The sequence below is a fragment of the Nicrophorus vespilloides genome, unplaced genomic scaffold (genome assembly GCF_001412225.1).
Source record: "Nicrophorus vespilloides isolate i.1.1-1 unplaced genomic scaffold, Nicve_v1.0, whole genome shotgun sequence".
In the NCBI taxonomy this organism is placed as follows: Eukaryota; Metazoa; Arthropoda; class Insecta; order Coleoptera; family Silphidae; genus Nicrophorus; species Nicrophorus vespilloides.
In genome coordinates, this window is record NW_017099654.1 from 30,953 (window position 1) to 54,761 (window position 23,809).

Genomic DNA, 23,809 nt, shown 5'->3' on the forward strand with positions numbered 1-23,809 from the left:
TACTTTAAGCAACTTTCCCGTTAATCATAATAATCAATTGATGCTATCTAAGGTTAAATAGTTTATTTACAAATGTATCTGTTACCATATTCAAATATATACTACAGAAGTTTCGATAAATAATTTGCTTGCTGTGTCAGTTAAATGGAATCTAGTCTAGATTAAAATATTGTTGTTTTTAAATTAATTATTATTATTTATTCAACAATGCTTAAAGCTATAAATCACCGACGATCGTACGGGAGAAAATAAAAGTTAAATTACGGTGCGGATCTACGTATAGAATAAACCATGTACAGATGACGCCACCATCAAGATTTTTTTTTGTTGCGCCACAAAAATATCACAAGAAGTCATGCACTTTTGTCTTCATTTTATGCGATTGTTTTGTTGTCTTTTTGTTTCTTCGTTTTCTTCTTCTTCTAAACCGCGACTGTCTTGAACTTAGAAAACCGAAAAGCCTGCAAGCGTCGTCTCCTGAAGCCTTTCCAGAACATACACAATAAACCGTTTAGTTCAGACAGCCATTCAAATGATAATATTATTATTTAACACGTAATGATTTCTCCTTTTTGTTTGAGTACAAAGTACAGTTATAATATTATACGAATAATATATATAATTTACTATGTACAGTGCTTTAAAGCTACACGTTTTGCGAACTTTTTGGTTTTCATTTCGTAATTAATTTACTCTGTCTCTAATTATATATATATATATAATATGATTCATTAAGTAGTCTGTGACTTAGTTTATAAATATATTTGTGTGTATATATATATATGAATGTTATTCAATAATCTCATGCCCTCTTCTTATCTACAACAAATCACATTTTTTCACACTCACTGCAGAATACTTGATATGCACGCCATACGTAATAAAATATATAAATAATAAATGTAAGGTTTACTACATATATATGTATATGTATTAACTATATATATACTAGAAACCAAAATTTTTCGATTGATCACGCTGCGAGTCCTTCCACATTTATTCCTCATAGGTGTTTGTGAAACTGTTGTAATGGTAGAAGAAGAATATGAGAAATACCGCGAACGCACTTGGAAACGTGATTCTGGCAATCACGTCTATTGTCTTGGCCACTCGGATCGGATGCGGCGGCTCCTTCTTCCGTACCTGTAATATACAAGACTGCTCTTGGTTAGATATGTCAAACAGTGATATAAATCTGTTACTATAAACAAAATAATTAGAATTATTTAATAGTTATTTTTGATATAATGAAAATTAAATGTTTTTAGTCTCAATTAATATCAATCACATTTTGTGTTTAAAATTGATACCAATATTTAAAATTTTAGTTATACTAAGTCATATTAACTGGTTGTTAGGCAACTAATAAATAAACGGCGCTCAAATAGTTTGGCATATGCCAAGAGCAATTCATAAGAAATGTAAATGTTTTATAAAAATATTCATAACAAATATAGTATAATCAATAAATTAATTTATCTCCGTAGTCTTCTGAGAAAATAATATAAATATCCTCCAGTCTTATACAGTCAGGGGCGGACCGTTACACCTTCATAACCCTGGGCCTTTTTGACATAGTTTGGATTAGTTGTGATTATTTTGATTAAACGGGGCTCTGCAGCCATTAAGAACATGCCTAAATTCGTACTTGTACATAGTTAACATTTTTGTTTGATTGTATGTAGGGGTGATATTTAAAGACAAGTTGGGCCGTAGCTGTTATTATTTGTTTTAGTCTTCCGTAGCTGTTGTTAAAACAAACCCCATATAATAAAAATCAATTATGTACCTGGACATAGTAAGTCATTTAATAACAATTAATTTTATAGGAAAATCTTTAGAAGATTTTTGTTCTATGTAACATGTTAATCATGGCTGAGAGAAGGAACCCATTTGGTTAGTGTAAAAAAAAGTTCCAAATACCCTAAATATCAATAACAATAATATTCAGAAGTAGAAATTAATTTTATGATGATTTAAATTTCAATTACAGTTGTAACATAAAAAAAATCAATCCTTCTTCAAATTAAATTAAAATTTGTAATTTCTAGTCAATTATATCAGTTCAGTGTTACCCATGCTTAAATAATATTGATTTGAAGTTTACTAATAGTAAATTATAGTGAAGAGATAAAGGTATCCAGAAATGCAGCAAAAAAGATAAATTGCAACATTAACTGCAACCTATAAGATTTGACGGATATAAAGTCAAATGGTTAAAATTTGTTATCCTAACCATACCAAAATAATAAAAAATAATTAAGTACGAATGAAAATGATCAGGTACTTATAAAATAAAAAAAATGTGAATATTAGTGACATATGTAAAACGTAAATTAAAATCAATTTGTTGCGATTATCGAATTTTTGTAATTATGGAATTTTTTGTCCAATAAATTATTATTATTAATAATTATAAGTAAGAATATACGTTCATCATTTTATATACACATAATACTTTCTACATTTATATACACATCAGGTATTTAAACTTTAAGAAATAATTGCGTCTGGTATATGAACATTTTGGCAACGTGCTAGATTCTATTTATTTACTTCTCTTTTTTTTTAATTATGTTCTCGTGTCATTTTCCGCACCTGCAAAGATATTTCTAAATAGTTTAGAGAATATGTTGCAGCTCTGAACGCTCACCGAGAATATCGACTTGGATTAGACCCACGAGACTAGCTCGGATAATAAATAAGCCTTTAATGATTTAATTTCTACATATATCAAGTGAGAAATTGAAACGTCGTTTCGTGAATAATAGGCTACTCATAGGCTAGCGCTATTCAAACTGTTTATTGCTAAAAAATGGTTATCAGAATAGTCTTATCTTCAGAAATAAATATTGAACAATTGAAATTGTTAATTGCCAATGACTAACAAAGTGCGCATGCATAGTAAAATAAATTTAGTCCAATTGATTAAATCAAGAAATAATATTTTTTTCTTATTTAATAATAAACAAACTAATTTACTAAGAAAAATGTGAATCTCTTTCAAGTTTAAACAGTTACATTTTGATATAACATTTGTTTATATCTGCATATTGTGAAAAAGATAAGTTTAACGCTGAAACAATTAAATGTTTGTTACAAAGATTTAAACAGTTTTCCTTGCAAGAAGTATCGATTAAATTAAATTTTCAAATATGTGGATTTTTCATAAGAAAAATTAGTCATAATAACAAATATTTCCTAATTAATTTCGATTAAAGGTGATTAATATCTAAGGTATATTCAAATAATTGTTATATAATTATAATATATAAGTCAAACTAAGTTATAACAATGATTAGTTATGTTCCTAGATTGCCCTTATCAACAGCAACTTGATTATTGGCAATATTTATGCATTACAAGGATTTATAAAGTATAGTTGAGAGTGCGTTGAAAGGATGGTGGATAAGTGCACTAACCACGCCACTTGGTTACATCCTTTTAACGTACTTGTAAGAAAGTAAATATAAAATTGTGTATTACCTCAGCACAGCCATTGTTGGCTGCATGAGTGCAGGGATTTGGTCCACACGTTGTACAAGACACTATCTCATTGGCGACCGAAGCCGTCTCCCTTTTCTTATCGCTCTGCGAGAAGAAAACAAATGCACATTCGTCACACACAATCGCTTATCACATTATCCTGTTTGTAAATAATAAAATCATTATCATATTGTAATTCAGTTAAGAGTAAAAAAATATACTTAACAATTACTTAAGCATTTGTAATTATAATAAAAATAAATAAATAAAATAATATTTAAGTAAAAATAAATAAAAAATAATTAAAGACAGAAAAAGATATAGAGATAAAGTATTAAATGAAACTAATACAATTAATGCAAATAACGAAAAGAAAAAGAAATAGAGTAGTAATTACAGCCTTCGAAGAGTCAAAGAAATGCATAAGTGGGGAAAAAAAGAAATGTATTTACAATTAAAATTTGAATAGAAGTTATGTTAGTCCAGTAGAGTTGAGTTTTTATAATATTTTTTATATTTTTTTTTGAGTTTGCTGATTGTTTAGTCCTGGAAAATGAAGAATATGCAGACTTACTGAATTGGCATCGGGTCCCCCCCCGTCTTGGGGACTTTCACAATAAGTCGAGTAAAACTCTTGTTCTATTGACTCCTACCAAAAAAGAATTTCAAAAGAAAATGATACAAATAATAAAAGATGAAGAGAGAGAAAATAAATAATAAAACAAAACAAAATAAAAAAAAACATTGGATACGGATAACAAAAATATAAATTAAATACATAAAACAAGGGGAGGAGTAATAATACTTGTAGCCTTATTAAAGTCTAAGGTACTACGAAGCACTTACGTAAAATCGTCTATTATGTGTGTAATATTATTTTTTTTTTAGTATTTATTAAATAATTATAAATAAAAACAATAAATTAACGTAAATGAATATACAATAATAATTGAATTCGGTTTGTTAAACTTTTTGTGCAGTGTTGACCGGTTGATTGATTGATGATACATGAGCAAGGAGGTCGAGGAAACGAACTAATCGATCATAAAAGCATCAAGTGTTAAATTCAAGCAATAATTAATATTAATAGAGGCATGCCGTTTTTTATTTCTACTGTTTCCCTTGATCGGATGCATTCCTTTACTTTTGTTCAGGTTTACCAGATCACTTAAATTACAGTACTGCTATCATTGTTTTTATTTTGACTTAGTAGAAAAAGAAATTTTCATGCTCATGCAAAGCCGGTGGTGCTCTGTGAGGGTGTGAAGCTAATGGTGATAGGCGGGCGGAGGGATACTATATGGCTTACCAGGGGACTGGCCAGGATAATGCCTATCCTGCTGAGCACAGCGGGCAGTCGCTGTAACATGACCAAACAACGTACATCTTATGACCACACATGCTTGTCTTCTTTTACACGCTCCAACATAAATCAATTTAAACGAATACAAAAATGGGGCGATGGTTACCCTTAATAATTCCTAAATCAAAGATTATTTAGTTTAGGAATTAGTAGCTTATTAACGACTACCATCTCCATTAAACCTCTCATTTTAATATCTTCTTAATAGTTTACAACAAAAAAAGTAATCAGTATAATGAACTCTGTATACTGTACTTGCAAAGTTTGTATGTTAAAATTTCCGAAACATTGCTTATATATGTTACAAAGCAAATACCATCCACCTGTTTTTTTTTTCTCTCTCTTTTAATATCGCTATTTTTTTCGATTTATTTTGTACACAGAATGAGCATGCATACGCTATGTATATTTATATATATACATAAGTTAATATATATATATATAAATTGAGATATCAACATGCAATTAGACATATAGATAGATAGAGATAGATACAAAGAAGTAGAAGAGAAGTAAAAGAAGAATGAAAAAAATATTGCAATAAGTGTGTGTAAAACGACCACTGTAACACAAACACAAAAAGTGAAGCCAAAATGAAAATATATATATGATTTTATAATAGTTTGATTGAATTGATCGATCTTATTGTTGATGTAACTGTAATATATAAAGTAAAAATAATGTTTCAAGTAAGTCGTGTGTATGTCCAAATATTTAAGGTAAAGAGTAATTTATACGCACTGACGTGTTTATTGAACGGATATTGTTTTATCGTCACCTTTTCAATTCGTTTCAGTAAACAGATCAGTGAATGTGATTTTTATAAAAAAATAATTATTATTTTATAACTGTATGAAAGGTATTACTCACTTGTGTGACGGGGTTCTCCCCTGGCCTGTAGACTACGTTGTGCAACGGTCTCTTTCGGCCCACGTAGTTGACACAAACGAACTCCAAGAGGGATGCATAAATGAAGCACATGCAGACGCCGTCCCAGACGTTCATGGCCGTCAGATTTGACACCACTGGTAATGTCGAACGGAAGCCGTTCGATGTTGTGAAAAAGTTGAGCATTGTCGTTACACCTGCGGGTCGAGAGAACAGATTTGGGCACAGCGCATCGGCTGCACTTTAGTACGGTGATCGGGTCGGCTCAAGAAGGGCACGAAGATTCGTGCACTAAGATTTACCTATCATAACTCTAGCAGGCACTGCATTCCATTCTAACCAAAACGTAATAAACGAAGAAGTAACTAAAATAATCCCTGGTATAAATACTGTTGTAAAATAAAATGCTCTATCCCGCGTGAACTTTAGATCCACCTTAAGGCAGCTATAATTACCTATAACATAATTACATAACTAATGTTACAAAAGAACGGTCTAAGTCAATAACATGTATGTACTAGTATTTAAAGAAAATATGAGCATATTGGGTATTAACGGGTGCATATAATATATTATAAAAAGAAACAGTTATTATTTTATTATCTTTGCAACTCTTTTTGCTTGCTAAATCTTGAAAAGTAAAATGTTAAAAATAAAATTGATTTCAGCTCAAAAAAAAGTTACTAGATGTAATGATGAACAGTTATTTGGGAGCCGCAAATATTTTTTTTACCTTTTAAAATGTCTTCAGTCAATGTGGCTCGTGAGCCGTAGTTTGCCGACCTCTGCATCCAATCAAATTTGGAAAGCGGCCAACAGTGGACTTACGATTTTAAGTTGAGGTTATGTTGTAGTGTGTGAGTGTAGTTCAATAAAACTTTCAGTAGCAATAAAGAAACGGTGTTTATGTAAGGTTAGTTGTTATTAATTAGATTTTTTTAGGATTTTTTGGATCTGATCAATTTTGAATAAACACGAATTAGAATTTAAAATTTCGCTTCAGTTTTATATCGTAAACTCTTTAATTCTTGTTTATTTTTATACTCTATTCTTAATTCGACAATTCAAATATTGAATGTCAATAATAATCAAACTTGTATCAGTTCAATTTTATAAATATATTATGGTTTTAATGCACTTTCTGATAGCTACATATCCCAATTTGCTCATTTTCTATTGTAATTTGATTATGTGTGTATGAGGGTGCGACTTTCGAAATTTGATTCTTAAGATTCTTTTGTTTTCTTGTTTTATTCCTCATCTCCAAAATTCTTGTTTTTTTTTTTAATATACGTTCTCTTTTACGCCGTTCTCGTCGACGTCGGTCTTGCTGCTTGCTCTTGCTGTAGTGACTTGCTTTTCATGTGCATTATGAGATTGACACGATACGATATTGATGGACGAATTAGTGGTTAGTATACCTTGTGTTTCAAACCGCTTTTGGCAAAGATTACAAGTGACGATTCCGTTCCTATTTCCCAATGTGTCTCTTCCTACAAACATCAAGTTATTTCGTCTGCTATGCTTTACTATTATGTGATTAGCTAATTAATTATTCAATATAATTATTGTTTGTTCTTAGGAATCAAATTCGCGAAAGCTCAGTAACAACAGTAATATATGCTTCAGCAGCAAAACAAAACAAAAAGTAAAAACATAAATAATAAAAAGTTTTGTTCTGTTTTCATTTTTTTTCTGGGTAAATGTAATAATAATAAGAATACACATGGGAGCGTGAGTTACCTCGCCAGCTCGACTTCGTCGGGCAAATAATGGTCTGATTCTCAATGAGATAAGCATTGAGGGTTGTAAGACTTGGTGATTTTCGCAATATTTCTTCATCGTTCTTCCATACGTACTTGATAGCCGTTTGCTCGTACGATACTGAAATCGAATATGATATTACAACAAAATATGCGAATCGATGACGGTGTCGTGAACTTACTACTTTCCATTGCGAAGGAACAAAGAGGGTCGTCAAAAGGAAATATATTAAGACTACCTTGGCAGGATAAAATAAGGTGCCTCCTGCGTATCGAAGAGTAACAGTATTAACGGGGCTGTGTTCTGTGTAACGTTGATGAAGTCTGACTCACCGCATGAGGTAAGTGACGCTACCGTTTCGGAAGATTTTAAGCGAGAAATGGACCGGAATAAGGGGGTCCTTGAAGTCTCCGTGCATGATGAAGTAAGTGTCTGGCAGCCAGATATCATCGTGGTGGTGGATCGCATTCAGGTGGTCGTACTTACTGAGATTCGAGTAGCGCAATCTTGGGTCGTACCACTGCTGTTGCAGCAGGAATTCTACCTCATATTTCTGAAATTGCGCGGATTTTATTATCAATAAATATTAATTCATAACATTAATGAGCGACCAATTAAGGAAACACGGTATACTTGTAAATTACGCACGTTTAATTGGTTCCGCGTAATTAGAATTATATTTAATGGCCTTGAAAAAATGCGGCCAATTAATTTTACAAAGCTTATATTTAACTGATTAACAAATTTTTAATCTTAATGCCATCATGAAAATATTTTTTTTTACCAAATTTTAGACCACATACAAAACAATCAAAATCAAATGGTTTATTGTATATTCATATATATTTAAAGTACAACCAAATCCAAACATTTGTATTATTTTGTTTTGGACATTACATACTTGTATTGGCAGCAGTTTTATATATTTAGCAAAGTTTTCCCATTAGCTAGCGTCGGTCTTGATATTACGTGAACATTTAATTAATAATAATAATTTAATGGCCAAACATCAATACATAAGAAACAAAAAAAATACATTCTATGCATAAATAAATTCTAACATAAAATATATATTAATAGGCTGGCCAAAGGGCTAACGACCGAGGTCTTTCCGCCCAATGAACATTTATTAAATTGGATTATAATTATTATTTTAATTAATCCCATTTTAAAATATCTGGTTCAAAGGTCATTCACATTTTTTCCTTCGTAAATCAATGAACGGCATAATCGGATTAAACGAAATTAATTTGCAACTGTATTTAATTGGCGGAAATGTAAAATTAATCTATAAATAAATAAAGCGTTAATTTCAATGAAACATTAATGTTATCTTTTAAAAAATAGAATATATTTTTTATTTAAATATAGTATATAGTTAACTAAATACATAAATTATATATTATTAGAAAAGTTTTGGATAGTTAGACGTTATTTATATTATTAATAACGCAATTTCTATGTATTAAGTTCTGCGGATGGGCCCGTTAAAAATGCATAAGCTCGTTTAAAATCTGGAGTCGTGTGTGTGCATTTGAATTATATGGAGGTTGCTTACCAAACTAGATTCGTCGGGAGATGCGAGACTCAGAAGCAGGACGCTAACGTTCACTGTTAAGGTACCTGCATCATACATGAAAATTCGCACATTAATTTGACCATCAATAATAGAGCATGTGCGAGAGACAGATATTAGTAATGCAGACACTATAATATAATAGGGTTAACACTTTTCAAGCAATATAAATTCATGGAATATGAAATGATAGAGATGCGTTTAAAGGAGAGTATTCTCTGGAAGATTCTCAGTTCTTTTTTAATGCTAAATAAAAACAGCAACATGCCAGGAGGTTGTGGTACCCGTTTGATCGTATTCTGGAAATACTAATAGTATGATGGATGTGTAAAACATACAAAGATATATATTTGGATGGCGGATGAGCATGAGTTGTGTTAGTTGTAGAAAAATAGAGAGATAGAGAGAATGTTAATGACAACAGCAAACAGTGCAGGATTTTGGCCAAGTCTCAACATTTAACGTCTTTCATTCCCTTTATGCTAAATGCTTCCTACATGCAATTATAATAATACAATCATGTGAATATCACTAAATCATTATTAACTATGTGTCATTCAGGAACAACATTAACATTTATAGATACTTGTTTATGGTTTTTGTTATTTCGGTCGGAACGTACATGGTTTGGTGTTAGTGTACACTTGTGGAGACTATTATATAGAGGGATGGGCCAATGCACTACTTTAAATATCAACTTTATCAAAATATTATTTTATTTACAAGAATAAACTTTGCTAATTTACATCAATTAATTGTTGATGTTACTTAAAAGAAAATATATTATATGCTAATAATAAGACTATTTGAAATTTCATCAATTTTCATATATTTTTGTAAACGATGAAACAAGGTGACAGCTGTCATTTCGTGACCCATTAAAAATGTAACGTTATTCAATATTGGGTCGCTGCCTATAGTTTGAGAAACGCTGTTATAAACAATCATATTTTGATTGAAAAAGACTGAAGACGATGAATTAAAAGATGCTGATGGAGCAACATAAATCAAAATATTATTTTTTTTATCGGAAAGCATTTGACATTTGACGTTTAGTTTTTTTTGTTTAATATTTTCATGAAGTTGACAGAGTTAATGTGGATTCGCTCAACCCTTTAGAAATAAATGGACAAATATAAATTAATTAACATATAAAGCGGCAACCGATGCATAGAACCCCAGAGCTCGCATCCAAACAAAATGTTTATATTTTTGTTTGTTTTCTCAACAAGTTTGATCATCGATAAATTAAAAAGTAGATAAGATTTTGGAGCAACGTCTCTGGTGATCTATATGAAAACATTAAGATAGTTATAGACAGAGAGATAGAGAGAGAGAGAGAGAAAGAGCAAAATGCTTAAAGAGACAAGGAGCAAGACGGACCGCGCTGTTTGCTGGTTGGGACGAGGATGGAACCATTATCCTCGGGGGACTGCAAGCCGCAGCAAAAGTCCGCATCTGCAACATCAACACCCGCATCATCTTACTCCCAAGGATCTTATGTCTTTGCATTTTATAAAGAAAAACAGAACTGTGTATTCGCTCCATCAAAAAAAGATAATCAAAATAAACAAAGGTTTGGAAACGATTGTTTTTTAAAACGACATTATCTGTATCGAATTAATTGTGGTAGATAATAAAAGTCAAGCTTTATACGTATATAGATAGAGAAATACTATTAATGGATTTTCTTAACATTATCGTAAAAGAACAAAAAAAAAGGTATAAATGAAAGATTAATATGCTACATGCCACGTGCTTGTATAATAAGGATTTTACCTGTGACGGGAGGCAAAAGTCTCTTGTCGTATCTCGTGACGCCTAGCAGATTATCCAGGATTTCTTTGTCCGATTTACCTTCCTCGTCTAACCTGTAACGTAATAATAAATATCATTTCGCTTTCATCCCAAAAAAATGTTTGTAAATGTTTCAGTAAAGAAAAAAAGAAAGTGAATTTCATTAAATATTTATTACACGAGGGAGACGTTCGTGACACATAAAAAAATATATTTAGATGATCGTCGACTCAAGTAAGATACACTTGGGAGGCTTCTAACAAAAAATAATTGACGGAAATGCTGGTTCCATACCAATATTTGGTATTGATTCGCACCGTTCGGTGTTGATTTTAATTTGCGACCGTGTCCTATCATGCTAAATTTCCAATTCCAATTTTTGCTACCAATTTGCTTCCTCTATTCATTTTTTTTCTACGGGATGTAGCTGCAAGCGTGGGCGTTAAAAGCAGAGACGAAAAACAGACTATTTTATCACTAGCGCCTCGTAAATTCCGGTTCTTTTATATATATATTTTTTACAGTGAAAACAGCGACACCGAGTGGAAAAGCTGGCTGAAAGAAATGACCGTTTATTTTCATTCCCCTAAAATGAAATATGTTTTAATTAAGTACTTTCGAGGCTGAAAATTACATTGTATGAATACGCGGAGGTGCAGTAAAACGTGTTTTAAAATTAAAATTGAAAGAAAATATAAATTCAAATACTTTAATTTTTGGTTTCGCGTTACTTGCACATTCAAATCATGCTTTGAGTTTATAAATGTAGTCGACATGATTATGAACATACTGTGTAAGTAATATTAATAACTATAAGTACTTACAAGAAGTAGCAGGATAATTTATGGATTCCTTACATTCCTAAAGAAATGTAAATCCATGTTGACGGATGTTGATTTAGTGAACATCCAGACATAATAGATGTTTATAGAAAGTTACATTTTTATCATATTTATTGGTGTTAAAGTTCCCAATTGAATGATTATTTTTTGATAATTGTAATTGAAAATTATAAACTAACATCTTATTGTTTTCTTAGATTATTCGCGATAAATTTTGTATTTTCATATATGTGATTTAAAATAAAAAGGTGTATTTGTTATACTAGAGATAATACGCTATAAAATTAAATTATACTTTGATACTTACAAATCTACGAGAGATAAAGCGATTGATTGTCTCGTGATAAGCAGGATTAAAGCTGCTCTGATGAACAACCAAATATGACCCATATTAGGACATCTGAAAAAAAAAACAAGAAGGTGATTTGTAAGAAATATAACAAGTTTCTTAATAAATCGTTTCAATGGAGCCATTCACGAAAACTTTCATAGATGACTGGGAGTACCATCAATATATAATTGGGTTCAATGTTTCCTTAATTGATTTTAAAATTAAAATTTATAAAAAATCGAATATATAAGAACAAATCTAATATGTTTATATAAGAACCTATCTCGTGTTGTGTCCGTTTGCAGACGAATGTCGGCAAATATGGTCACTGTGATGGCGCAGTCATCGATTCTTAGTTCTACGGTAGCTCTTATCAAGGCGCCACTAGTCTTATTCAGACGAAGCCATTACGTTGAAGTTGTGAGCATGTTTCGAAAAAAAATGTATCTAAATCACCTCCTGTAGAAAATGACCACCGGCCACAGGTTGAAGAACACTGATTTAGATATTAAGTTAGGACTAGTTTGGATTTAATTTATTAATATTAATTTATTTTTAATTTTTCACAGACCGTAGATTAGAGTCGCGAACCGGCAATTTGTACTATGATACAAACCAAATAGGACACATATTAGACCATCTGAAAAAAAATAAGGCGATCTCTAGGAATACAACAATTTTATTATTAAAGATTTCAATTGAACTGGAGCCATTCACGAGAACGTTGATATGAGGGGGAATGTCATCAATGTATAATTGGGGTCGATGCTTGCTTAATTACAATTAAAGTTTATGAAATATTTAATTGAAATCCGCTCTAAATTTGCACGTTTCAATCAGTTGTCAGGTTTTGATAGGGTCCGGATTGTATGTATGTGTATGCGTACGAAGGGGGTTTAAAGGGCATTTGAAAATTTAAAGCGGTAGTTTTTATTTTTAGATCCGCCCGCTTTTGTGAAGCATCCCGATATGATTCTGGTTTCGCCCGTCCTTTGCGTATCTTTCTTACCCTCTATTTTTTTTTGTGTTAGTTTAATCCCGGTCGCTTTAGTTTTAAATCCGACACCGGGATATACGGATTTGTCGGCGCCCCGAATGTCCATGGAGGATTGCGCGACTTGTGTAATTTGGAAAATTATCGGTTTGTTTATTTGCAAACTTTCCTGGCTCGATTTCCACATTGCTCGCCCGAACGACTAACGTCGCTAATTGAAAAATGAATTGAAGATAAATGAAGATGTGTGTGTTCATATTTCTGGGACAGGAGCAGAGGGTGACTCGTTTTGGGACAATCCCCCCTCACGACCATCGTTTTCCCTATGCAGACATGTGGCATTCCGCAGCAGCGTATCGATTAGCGAGCGCGTTCAAAACCGCGCTGCTCTCGCCACCCAATTTCGCGTACAACGTCTCTATTCCTATGTCCTATGAAAAAAAATATACAGAAAGTGTGCGAAAGAGGAGAGTATAAACCTCTGAGATAAAGGAAAGAAGATCAACGACAGTGCTTGACTGAAGATGAGGGTAAAGGGACTTTAGGTATTCAAATATTTATGTCTTCGCCAGCGGAATACGAATGGAATTGAAGTCGCAGAAGTGAAACACATATTTTTGTTTGAATATAGCGAAGTGGAGCTTTTTGTTCGCTGAAATTAATTGAATAAAAGAAAAGTCAAATTAAACGGATGTATTATACAAAAAGAAAACAATGGTATTGTTCCTGAAAATTAACTTGATCCGTTTTCCTTTGTTATAAAAAATTGAATAATTCACTTCAAACCGAGAACAATCTGGGGGATGTCAGTTATTATCTAATTTTCATTTTAAATTCAGCATTGAATTTCAACGTTATTAAATTTCCTTTAAGGTAAAACCGTCTATAGAACTTTTCGCTTATATTGATCATGGATGGCAGATAGAATTTCTCAATGGTACCAAAAATGATATTAGGTTAATAAACCTATTTCTTCTTGCGTCCCTTTACGGATGAGTGTCGTCAAATATGATCATTGATGTGGCGCAGTCATCAAATCATAATTCAACGGTAACCCTTAACGAGGCTTCACTAGTCTTATTCAGGCGGAGCTGTCACGTTGAGGTTATGAATGTTTATTTTTGACTAAGCTTTGACGTTAGTTCTATAGAAGCGTTTCGTGAATTATCAAAATACGCCACTACACAGCGGTTTCGCATCTACGGACCGGCAGATCTTGAAGATTGCTTGCATTGCTTATAAATTGTTGCATTTTGCAAACTGCATTAGATCATAATATTATCATAGATTCATAATTGCATAATATTATTATTAAGTAGATATATAAATATGTTTGATTCGGTTCGGTATTTTATAGATATTTTCGAACTAACTTGAATAGTAATAAACACAAAACAACGACCTTTTTGACTTATTACAGAAATATTGCACTTTAATTTTATTCGGAAGAGATAACAATATAAAACAAATGAAAGAGAGATGTTTTGCAACAACTTAAAGTAAGTTTGTATAAATTGATTATGTCTTTAATACATTGATAAATATTGATTATTTCGGAATGTATTTGACAAAACAGCAAGTTAATATTATTTAAGTATCTTAATCAAAATATTTGTTTTATTTGTAGATTTTATATAATAATAATTTATTGGCCAAACATCGATACATAAGAAGAAGAGAAAAAAAGTACAATTTATACATAAATAAATTTTAACATACAATAAAAATATATATACTAATAGGCTGGCCAAAGGGGTAGATTTTATTATTTTAGCTATCGAAATTTGTGTGAATTAGAGTTTATAAATAGTAATTTATATTGTGAATAAATAGTTCTTATCATAAAATATGACTGAATATTAGTCTAAATATATTACTAATTCCATTTTTTATTTGAATAAAGATTAATTTCTTATAAAATAAATATAAGTTAATATACTCCGTTTACCTTCCCGGTGATTGTGGTGAGGGCGAGTCAGGTCAGCCCACGTGACTGGGATGTTTCAGCATTTCGTGGTGTTTAATCTCACCACTCATCACCTGCGAACAGAAAGAAGAACGAAAGATAGGAGCAGGGACGAGAAGAGAACCTAAAGTGACGTTATCTATTCTCAAAACTAGTTTAATGAGATTCGCGACTCGCATGTGTGACAAGCCTTGTCCACTATACATTCAATCTTGCGTTGAAAAGGCAAGCGCAAAACAAGATAACTACATCATATGCATGATGCTCTATTATTAAGTTTTGCGTATACAGAGTTATATAAATAGATATTTCTTTGTATTTGCCAGTTAATTGAAATTAACAAAATTTCCCCATGAACACGATTTGCAAGTTACTTGTTTGCATAAGGAACTAAAATTATTATAGATAAATTATCGTTTTTTTTCTATTGATACGGTTTGTCTCTTGCAGTTTATATTTTGGTGGTTCTAAAGTTTTCGATTAGTCCGGTTTAGCTGTATATTCAAAACTGTTATTCATTTAGTATTTGGCAAGTGCCAAATCAATTCTGAAGACAATCTTAAATTCTTTGATAAAGGTTTCGAGCAATAAAAAAGTGTGTTAAAACTCAAGCTTCTCCAGTAATTTGACGATTAGTTAAATCTGTTTTTTTATTATTTTTTCACATGAGCATTTTATATGAATCTCATAGGACATACTGTTGTAACAGCGCTAGTAGACAAGCAGAACGTTTTAATACTTTCAGCATAATAAGAGAAAAGTAAACTAATGTGAATGATGATGAAAAAAGGATTGAAGGGACTCTCATGGGTGGTAAGAAAAAGGAGGATGAATGGGCCTTTGTTTTCGCTGCGAGCAGAACGCGGCGCAGCACACACATACGTATGTTATATTCATGAGGATTGTTGGAACGTTGCATTTCCCAAGTGTCTCGCATTTCACATCAAATTCAGCTTGGCGCACTGATATCCATTCCCCTTCATTTATAAATTACGCGCACACTCTCGCACTCAGGTATTTTAAACGCTGTGACTGTCCATCGACCCATAAATCTTCTTCAAATTATTATCCAGCGATCAGTTTAAATCAAATATTTTATTGCAACAAATAGGTTATATGGATTTATTTGAATTTATGCATACAGTTTTTACTATTAACGTCTATAAATAAACTTGTACTAAATCACCAATTTAATTACAAATATTTGGGACAAATAGTACTATTTTCAGTTTAAAATATAAAAAATGGCAATGTTTTATACACCGCGTATATGCTAATACAGTAAATAAATTTTAGTATCTTCTAGTTGGTGACTAAAATTTATTTTAAGTGTGTTGATTCAAAAACATCAGTAAATGAAAAGTACATATAATTAACTCTAAAAATGAATACTAAACTGCAAGAGTAGGGCGACTAATAGCCAAATGGTTAAGTCGCCCTATAGTCCCGACCAGACAGTCAAATGAATGAGGTTCAGTATATGGACCTTTTCAGCCAAGTCGATGGACAATGACAGTGTTAACTATCCACCGGGAAAGATTATCCATTTAATGTCAACCGCGATCTTAAATTTACTCAATTTTCACATTGGTGAACAGATTGTGTATAAAAACTACAAGAGTGTACATTTATTTTGAATGTATAACTAACTCAATGCCACTATAAATTTTAGACAGTTTCAAAATTTGTGCCTCTGCTTATTCGTGATATTAATTAATTCATTTAAGCAATTTACGATTCAAAATTGATCGAGTTCTGGGCACAATGGGGAAAATGCATAAAATACTTGGTTCATTCGAAACATTCACGTTGCGCCGTCATAAAATTTGCAATTTTATTATTATCGTGTCTGTTGAGGAACCTAATGGCTCCCTTGGGATAAGTTTATATATAGTTACACAGTTGTGTTTACTGAATGTATGTGTACTGCAGCAACCTTCGTGTTACCTCCAGACATTAGATACCATTAAAACAAAACAACAACAACAAAAAAAACTCGTGTAAGAATAAATGCCTGATTGGTAATAGCCTGTCTTCAAATTCACTGTGAACACGATAGGCAGGACAAAAAAAAAGTTTTTTTTGGACATCCACCATCCACCATGAAATCGTTCTTTTTTTGTTCAATTGATTATACATGCCGAAAGTATTGATATTTCTCAGATTCAAGTTCGCGCTTGTCAACTTCTTGGCAGGAGAATAGTGGAGACATGTAACGAGATTTCTTCGTTTTATTCCGTCTCGCGCCGCGCGGTCGGGTGAAATTCAATTCCCGATAAATACGAGTCTTTCATATAGGTGAAAGCGTTTTGTTTGCGAACTATAATATAAAATATTAATTAAATGGCCGTTTGCTTTCGTGATGGCGAAAAAAATAATACAGAAATAGCGTACAATATGAAACTTCCATTATTGTTGGTGCATTCAACAAAACAAAACCTACAATTCGCTATTGGGAAAACAAAATTTTCTAAACTGTCCGACTTTTAATCACTAATATCGTATTTGATTTTTTTTACAGTCAAGTTTCTTTTTGTGCGGCTTATGTTTATGCGGTTTTAAAGTCCTGGATTAGTCCGATTTCAAACAGTTCGGAATATTGGCGCAACCGGAGGTATTAATGTATTTCATTTTAAGTAAATGTCGTTAAAAAATATAAAGTTATTAAAGTAAATTAATTGATAATGATTGTAATAGTTTCAGAGAAAGGCAATTAAAAAAAAACGCGTTTCATGTTTCGTTTCTCTAACTACAAACAATGTTGCGCGTTTAACGTTTGCGCCCGTTTTCGTATCGAGCTTTTTCCACTTTAGTCGATACTCATTTGGAGACTCATTCCACAAACGCTCATGTTTGATCCTTCACAACATATCAGACCGAAACCATTTTTCCACTTTATTACACATTTCAATTTCATATAGTTAAAAATTCAACATTAATTAATAGATCCGTCATTTAATAATAATTTAATAAACAAAAGGAATCGATAATTTTCTTTCAACATATATTCTATACAACTATTAGGACATTAAGTATGAAATATCCGATTACATCAAGTAAACCTGATATTTAGGAATCTCTGAAGCTGGATAGGTGGGTTATGCATTAATTAATCGAACGATAAATAGTTTCGCAGCTTGTCTTTCTTTATTGTCGCGATCTAAAGGCGAACCATTTTTACATCATATTGTTACGTACTACGAAAAATGGATTATTTTCGACAAACGTTCGGCAAAATGATTGTATAATGGAACACACACTACACACATGATACACACTACAAAACAGAAAAAAAGCAAACGATGTCTGTTTGGTGATCCAGCGTTGGTATTTTCCATTACAGCTTCATGGGACCAAGTCAATCGATTATGGATGATGTCTACTGTAACTAAATAGACGAAATGACGAGGGAGCTAAGGATTAAACAGCCGAGATTGGTGAATAGAGAGCACAACTTTTTGCAGGACAATGCACGACCACATGTCGCACGAATAACGTCAAACGCTCAAAGAGCTGTACTTGGAAACTCTGTCATTGTTTCCAGGGATAGGACTACTTCTTGCAATGAACAATAAGTTGTAAAAAATACGCTCCTAAGATTTCTGCGTTGCCGGTATTAAAAAACTATCGTTAAGATGGCAAAACTGTACTAATAGTTTAAGCACAAACTTTGTTTAATTATACTGCTTTTTGTTTGAGATATAATAAACCAAACTTTCAGTTCGAAATCGGACGTTTTTACTTAATATAATATAGACACAGTATATTTGTCTGAGTATCGGAAATTATATGAAAAAGAAAATTCACGATAAGATTAAACTTATGTATGAAAGAGGTGTGTGGCAATGATTATAATGTTCTTTTACCAATGTCTTATGCTACAGTAATTCAACTTCTTATAGTGGTTTGTAACATCTATTAATTTTCACAGTTTCACTTGACCTTCACTCATAAACTCGTAAACTCATAATAATTATAAGTTAATGTAAAATTCATCAACAGATTATTACATTTTGGAGCAACTAATTAAGAAATAGAAGGTTAATAACTGTTATATTATAGATATTATAGTGACAATTGATAATGGCTTAAGAACTTTTCAAAGTAACTGCCGATTTGGATACATATTTTTTTTTAATTACTCTTTATAACACTTAGACCAAGTAATTTTAAACATTTTTTTTGCATCTGACAAAAAAATTTAACAAGGTACCATTATAATTGTTTATAATCTTACAATTGTTAATATGATACTAGAAATAGTAGTAATATTTTATATTCTATTGTCTGTAAATAAAGAAGATATTTATTATTTGAAAAAGTTTTTACTGTCGACTAACGGTGATTAGATAAATATTTTATATTATATATGTTTTATCATTAAAGATTAATATAGAAATAATTTTGATTATAATTTGTAACAAATTTGTTAGATTTGGTAAAATTCTGACTTATAACATTTCAATATTATTGAGTTTTTTTTTTCAATTCAGTACATTTTTTGCAATTGAAATTTACTAGAAATTGTAATTATAATCAAAAATTTCAACTGCCAAATAAATATGTTAAGAATATAAAACAAATACAATATAAGTTTCCAAATAAAATATGTGCGTGAGATTAAATGAAAAGCGTGCAAGTAATAATGTTTTATATCCAGTTTCGTGCTCAGGTATCACACTAAGTATTTTTATATTGGAATAGAAGGCAGCTGAAGTACCGAAGGAAATATCGATTCATTTTCCCGTGTGCGAATTTGATTCGAAAAGCGTCGCGGTTTAGTTTGTTCATAATAGTTTAGTAATAAGGCGGTCCAGTAAGTATTACTCGATTATAATGAGCTATGTGCACATCGACTATCTCGCTTTGTATCCATTATCTACCAGCTACCATTATTATCTCTGCTACTCTGCCCATCTCCGTTCGTCCAATCCATTTAAAGGGGAATAACGTTTTCCCTTTGTTTACGGTCTGCCGAAGCCGCAACCCGGTGGTATTTCCGGGTTTAATTAAATGAAAACCCCTTTATGTTTATTCCTTTTAATAAGATTTCGTTCGTCATTACGGGCAAACCAGGAAACAATTAGGTGAATATATTCGCGGGCACTGTGAACTTGCCTGCGCACGTAACTTTTTTCTTTCGAAATGAACGCAATTAAATGGGAATAAAGAGTAGAAATTTCGAAGAGAAAATTCTCCGTTCTTGATTTATTGCAGAACGTGTGCTGAACCTGCTGCTGGAGAAAATGTAATTTATTCAAACGAGCACATTTAGCGATATTTTCTGCCGAATTTAATTGATTTATAAGAGCAATACAATATGCTTAGTGAATATTAATTACGTTAATGTGTTCGAAGCATATTTACGATTTAGTAAATATTAATCATATCCCGTATGTCCAAAATCGATTTCTGAACATTTATCATTGTAATTAAACCTAACATTAAATCATTGTTAATATAAATAATCTTAGTAAATATTTACAACGAAAATGGTTAGAGTTTTACATTCATTTATGTTATTTTATTCTTAATTAAAACTACAGCCTTGCCTAGGTTAACGTTACATTTGATAACAAAGCATCGATATAACAAAGTACGTAATTTAAAATAAAAAAAATCTACTTTGAGGCCAACGCCCGACAATCATCCGATTGGTGATTAACGTCGACTCGTTGGAAAAACTACACTACTAGTACATTAAAAACGCAATTGAAAACATTTACTTTTCTTAGAAAGGGATCACTAAGAAATGCTTTAGAATTTGACGCAAAATGTGACAACAATAATACTAAAAGAAGAAAATAACATCTAAGAAGTTAGAAATGCAGATTTCCAGGTGGTGATTGAGCCAAATATGTTTCGAAAATGTCGATGTTATTAAAGTCAGAAGAAGAGATTTAGAAAACCTTGTTAATAACGAAGACAAAGAAAATAAAGACGAATTAAAAGAAGTTCTTGCCAAAAATTGTGTCCCAGGCGTTTAAAATTTATTTTCAAATTTTTATTTTACACGGTAAAAATAATAATTATTAAGTTTTAAAATTGGAAAGCAATAATAATAATAATGCTCGTATGCGTTTTTGTAATTAAAACATTAAAAAATATTTGTAAACAAGTAAAACAGTTTTAAAATTCCTTAGAAATAATGGAAGAAATGATTTGCGAGGTTCCAAACATAAAGCCATTTGCTGCAGAAATCAACGAATTGTTTTTTTGAGAAAATTAGGCTCAAATGAAACTCGTCTTTGTGCTAAACAAATTCTAAATCTTCTACTGAAAAACTATCATCTTTCAGCAATGAATATATTTCTAACATGTATAACAAGTAATGAATAATGACTTTTTTTTGGAATGATAGTAAAAGAAACAATACATATGCAGCAACAAATGTAGTGATTAGCATTTCTTCAGTTATATACTAATTAAGGATAATGAATTGCCAAAGGAAGTGTAAAAATTCAACTTTAAATTTTCTTAAAAAAATATATTTTACTCGTCTGTGAACAATCAAAGATTTAAATACCGAAAATGATCCTGGATCTAGGAAGGAACGTTGCAGCAATGGTATTTTATACCTATGAAGTAAGTTTTGCTTAAATCGACGTTTTTATAGTAATTATAGTCCATTTTAAATTATATTTTATTGAGGTTTCAAGGTTTTAAATTTTGATATACCATTTCTTAAATCTATATAAATATCACATTTTAATACACAATTAATTTCTGCCATTTTATTTATTTCCATTTATGTACAAAAACTATACGAACATTTTCTACTTAAATAGTAAATATACATAAATTGTCTTATGTGATAAGCATAAAATATGTTTTACCAAGTTTACGGTATAGAAAGTAAAATATTATATTTGCTCTACTATGGCGAATTGTATGCAATTGATATTGCAACTGCTGATGTAGAAAAAATGCTAAATACAATTAGAATATATCTATCTTTGTAACTTGATGTGGTGAATATTATTGTAGTTTCCATGTAATAGCATGTCGATTATATAAGAATAAACAACTTCCTTTTATCGAAGTGTAAAGGGTGCAGATCCATGTACACGGGCAATCGATATAAATATTGAAGCACCTTGTGTTCACGCTATCGACGAAGGCAATGACCGTTGCTTCAGACACTTTAATTGATGTGCCGTGGGAACGTTGCATATTGCATTTCTTGTATAACTTTTGTATTATTCTTGTACTAAATAATTATTAAACTTTTAATTATAACTAATCAACCGACGACCATTATAACTTCAGAAGAGAGTGCTTGTGTGGAATTAAATTTGGTCAGCAACCTTAATTTAATTAATTTTGCAGTTTATTGAAGAGTATATTTCCAGATGGTTTAACTTACAGGACTTAACTATGTCAATAAGTAAACTTCTATCAAGAACATTAATTAAGGATTATTTAATGAACTAAAATTTGTGTAAATATGAAGAGAGTAATATTAATACATTTTGTACAAATAATTATAAGAAAGTTCTATCATGTCATAGTTCAGTTTAAACATATTTTATTATTAGTACTATAATAAAGCAATGTTGGCACTAATTTTGTTTCTAAATAGTTATTAGATGTAGTAAGCGCCAAGTTTTGTATATGGCAAAATATCAACAATTGATCCAGTTAACAATGTTGTAATACTAATTCATGAACAAAATTTACGCTGTTCACAAAGTAATGCGTCTCTCTGAATTACTAAAATGTGAAGAGTATTTATAATCTGCTTTACTCATTCACCGATTTCACAATGTTTTTGTGTACGTTACGAGAGTAGCTTTTGCGAGTCTCGCAGGACTAAATACAATTTTGCAAGTCTACGTCGTTTGCATTTCATCTCGTATTCTGAACTTCAGCAGGAACAGTAGAGAAAGCAGCATGCACAAAAGGTGTATTAATTACAATGGAAAATGTACGGAGGCCTGTAGAAGGAAAGGTCATAGAGTATTCACGAGATTCGTACATTTATAAATGATAATAACGTTTTCATACAGTAGCTTCCATCAAAATTAGCCGTGAGATTTTCTTAAACAGATTCATTTTTTAGCTATGGTTCGCATACTTTAAAACCGGACTAATCCAGGACTTTAAACATGCAACCTAATAAACAGCACAAAAACTGTATAGAGGAAAAAGATCAATAAATTATGTATAAAAAATAATCTTGTGTATTAATTTTTTTATTTTGTCAAATTTTATATTAGATTTGAAGTTTTCAATCCGCACTGATCGAAGCTGTATTTTTATTGTTACCAGAAATAAGTGGATTATATTAAATTCTGTTGTATTTATAAATGTCTGATTATAACGCGGATTGTCATAAAATGAACTAAATGTGTGTTTATTTTTACCATTAATTGAGTTCGATTTGTATGCAACAGAAAGAGTGTCCGTTATAGTAGTAAGTATTGATCCAGTGAATTCAGATATAGAAAAATATTTTCTTGTCTAAAATTACTATTATTACTTTTTTATGTTTGAACTTACTTAAAGTAATTAAAATCCATTTAATTTGTTGAGTTAAATTATATTTTCGTTACTTCTTTAATGATTTCTAATTTTATAAGGATAAAAATGATTTAAAGATTAAATGAACTAGGAATCACCAGATATATATTATCATGTAAATTATTCATTATTGATTAAAAAAAAATGCTGAACTCTCAGACGCCCAACATTTTCATATATGTATGTATTGGCATTTGCTGACGACCGCTGCTTCAAGTAAAAACGCTCCAGGCGATAAAAGCTACATCTACGATAATTCTTCATTCGAAACAAGAAATA

At 31.1% G+C, this 23,809-nt stretch overlaps 1 protein-coding gene across 17 annotated transcripts in view; it reads right to left on the reverse strand.

Moving 5' to 3' along the window:
• Positions 1-148: 148 nt before the first annotated feature.
• Positions 149-23,809, reverse strand: part of LOC108565022 (glutamate-gated chloride channel) — a 44,078-nt gene continuing 20,417 nt past the window's right edge. For 2 of the 17 annotated variants that reach the window (XM_017924257.1, XM_017924255.1), the window contains exons 2-15: positions 14,990-15,081; positions 12,024-12,116; positions 10,857-10,948; positions 10,461-10,535; positions 9,060-9,124; positions 7,834-8,054; positions 7,683-7,765; positions 7,481-7,621; positions 6,040-6,192; positions 5,720-5,973; positions 4,796-4,846; positions 4,061-4,135; positions 3,487-3,591; positions 149-1,158 (exon numbers count right to left, since the gene is read on the reverse strand). In XM_017924257.1, the coding sequence (XP_017779746.1) occupies positions 997-1,158; positions 3,487-3,591; positions 4,061-4,135; positions 4,796-4,846; positions 5,720-5,973; positions 6,040-6,192; positions 7,481-7,621; positions 7,683-7,765; positions 7,834-8,054; positions 9,060-9,124; positions 10,461-10,535; positions 10,857-10,948; positions 12,024-12,106 (1,560 nt within the window). In that variant the 5' untranslated portion in view covers positions 12,107-12,116; positions 14,990-15,081 and the 3' untranslated portion in view covers positions 149-996. The remainder of the gene's footprint in view (positions 1,159-3,486; positions 3,592-4,060; positions 4,136-4,795; positions 4,847-5,719; positions 5,974-6,039; positions 6,193-7,480; positions 7,622-7,682; positions 7,766-7,833; positions 8,055-9,059; positions 9,125-10,460; positions 10,536-10,856; positions 10,949-12,023; positions 12,117-14,989; positions 15,082-23,809) is intronic. The other 15 variants (XM_017924272.1, XM_017924259.1, XM_017924260.1 and 12 more) reach the window with 15 other exon arrangements.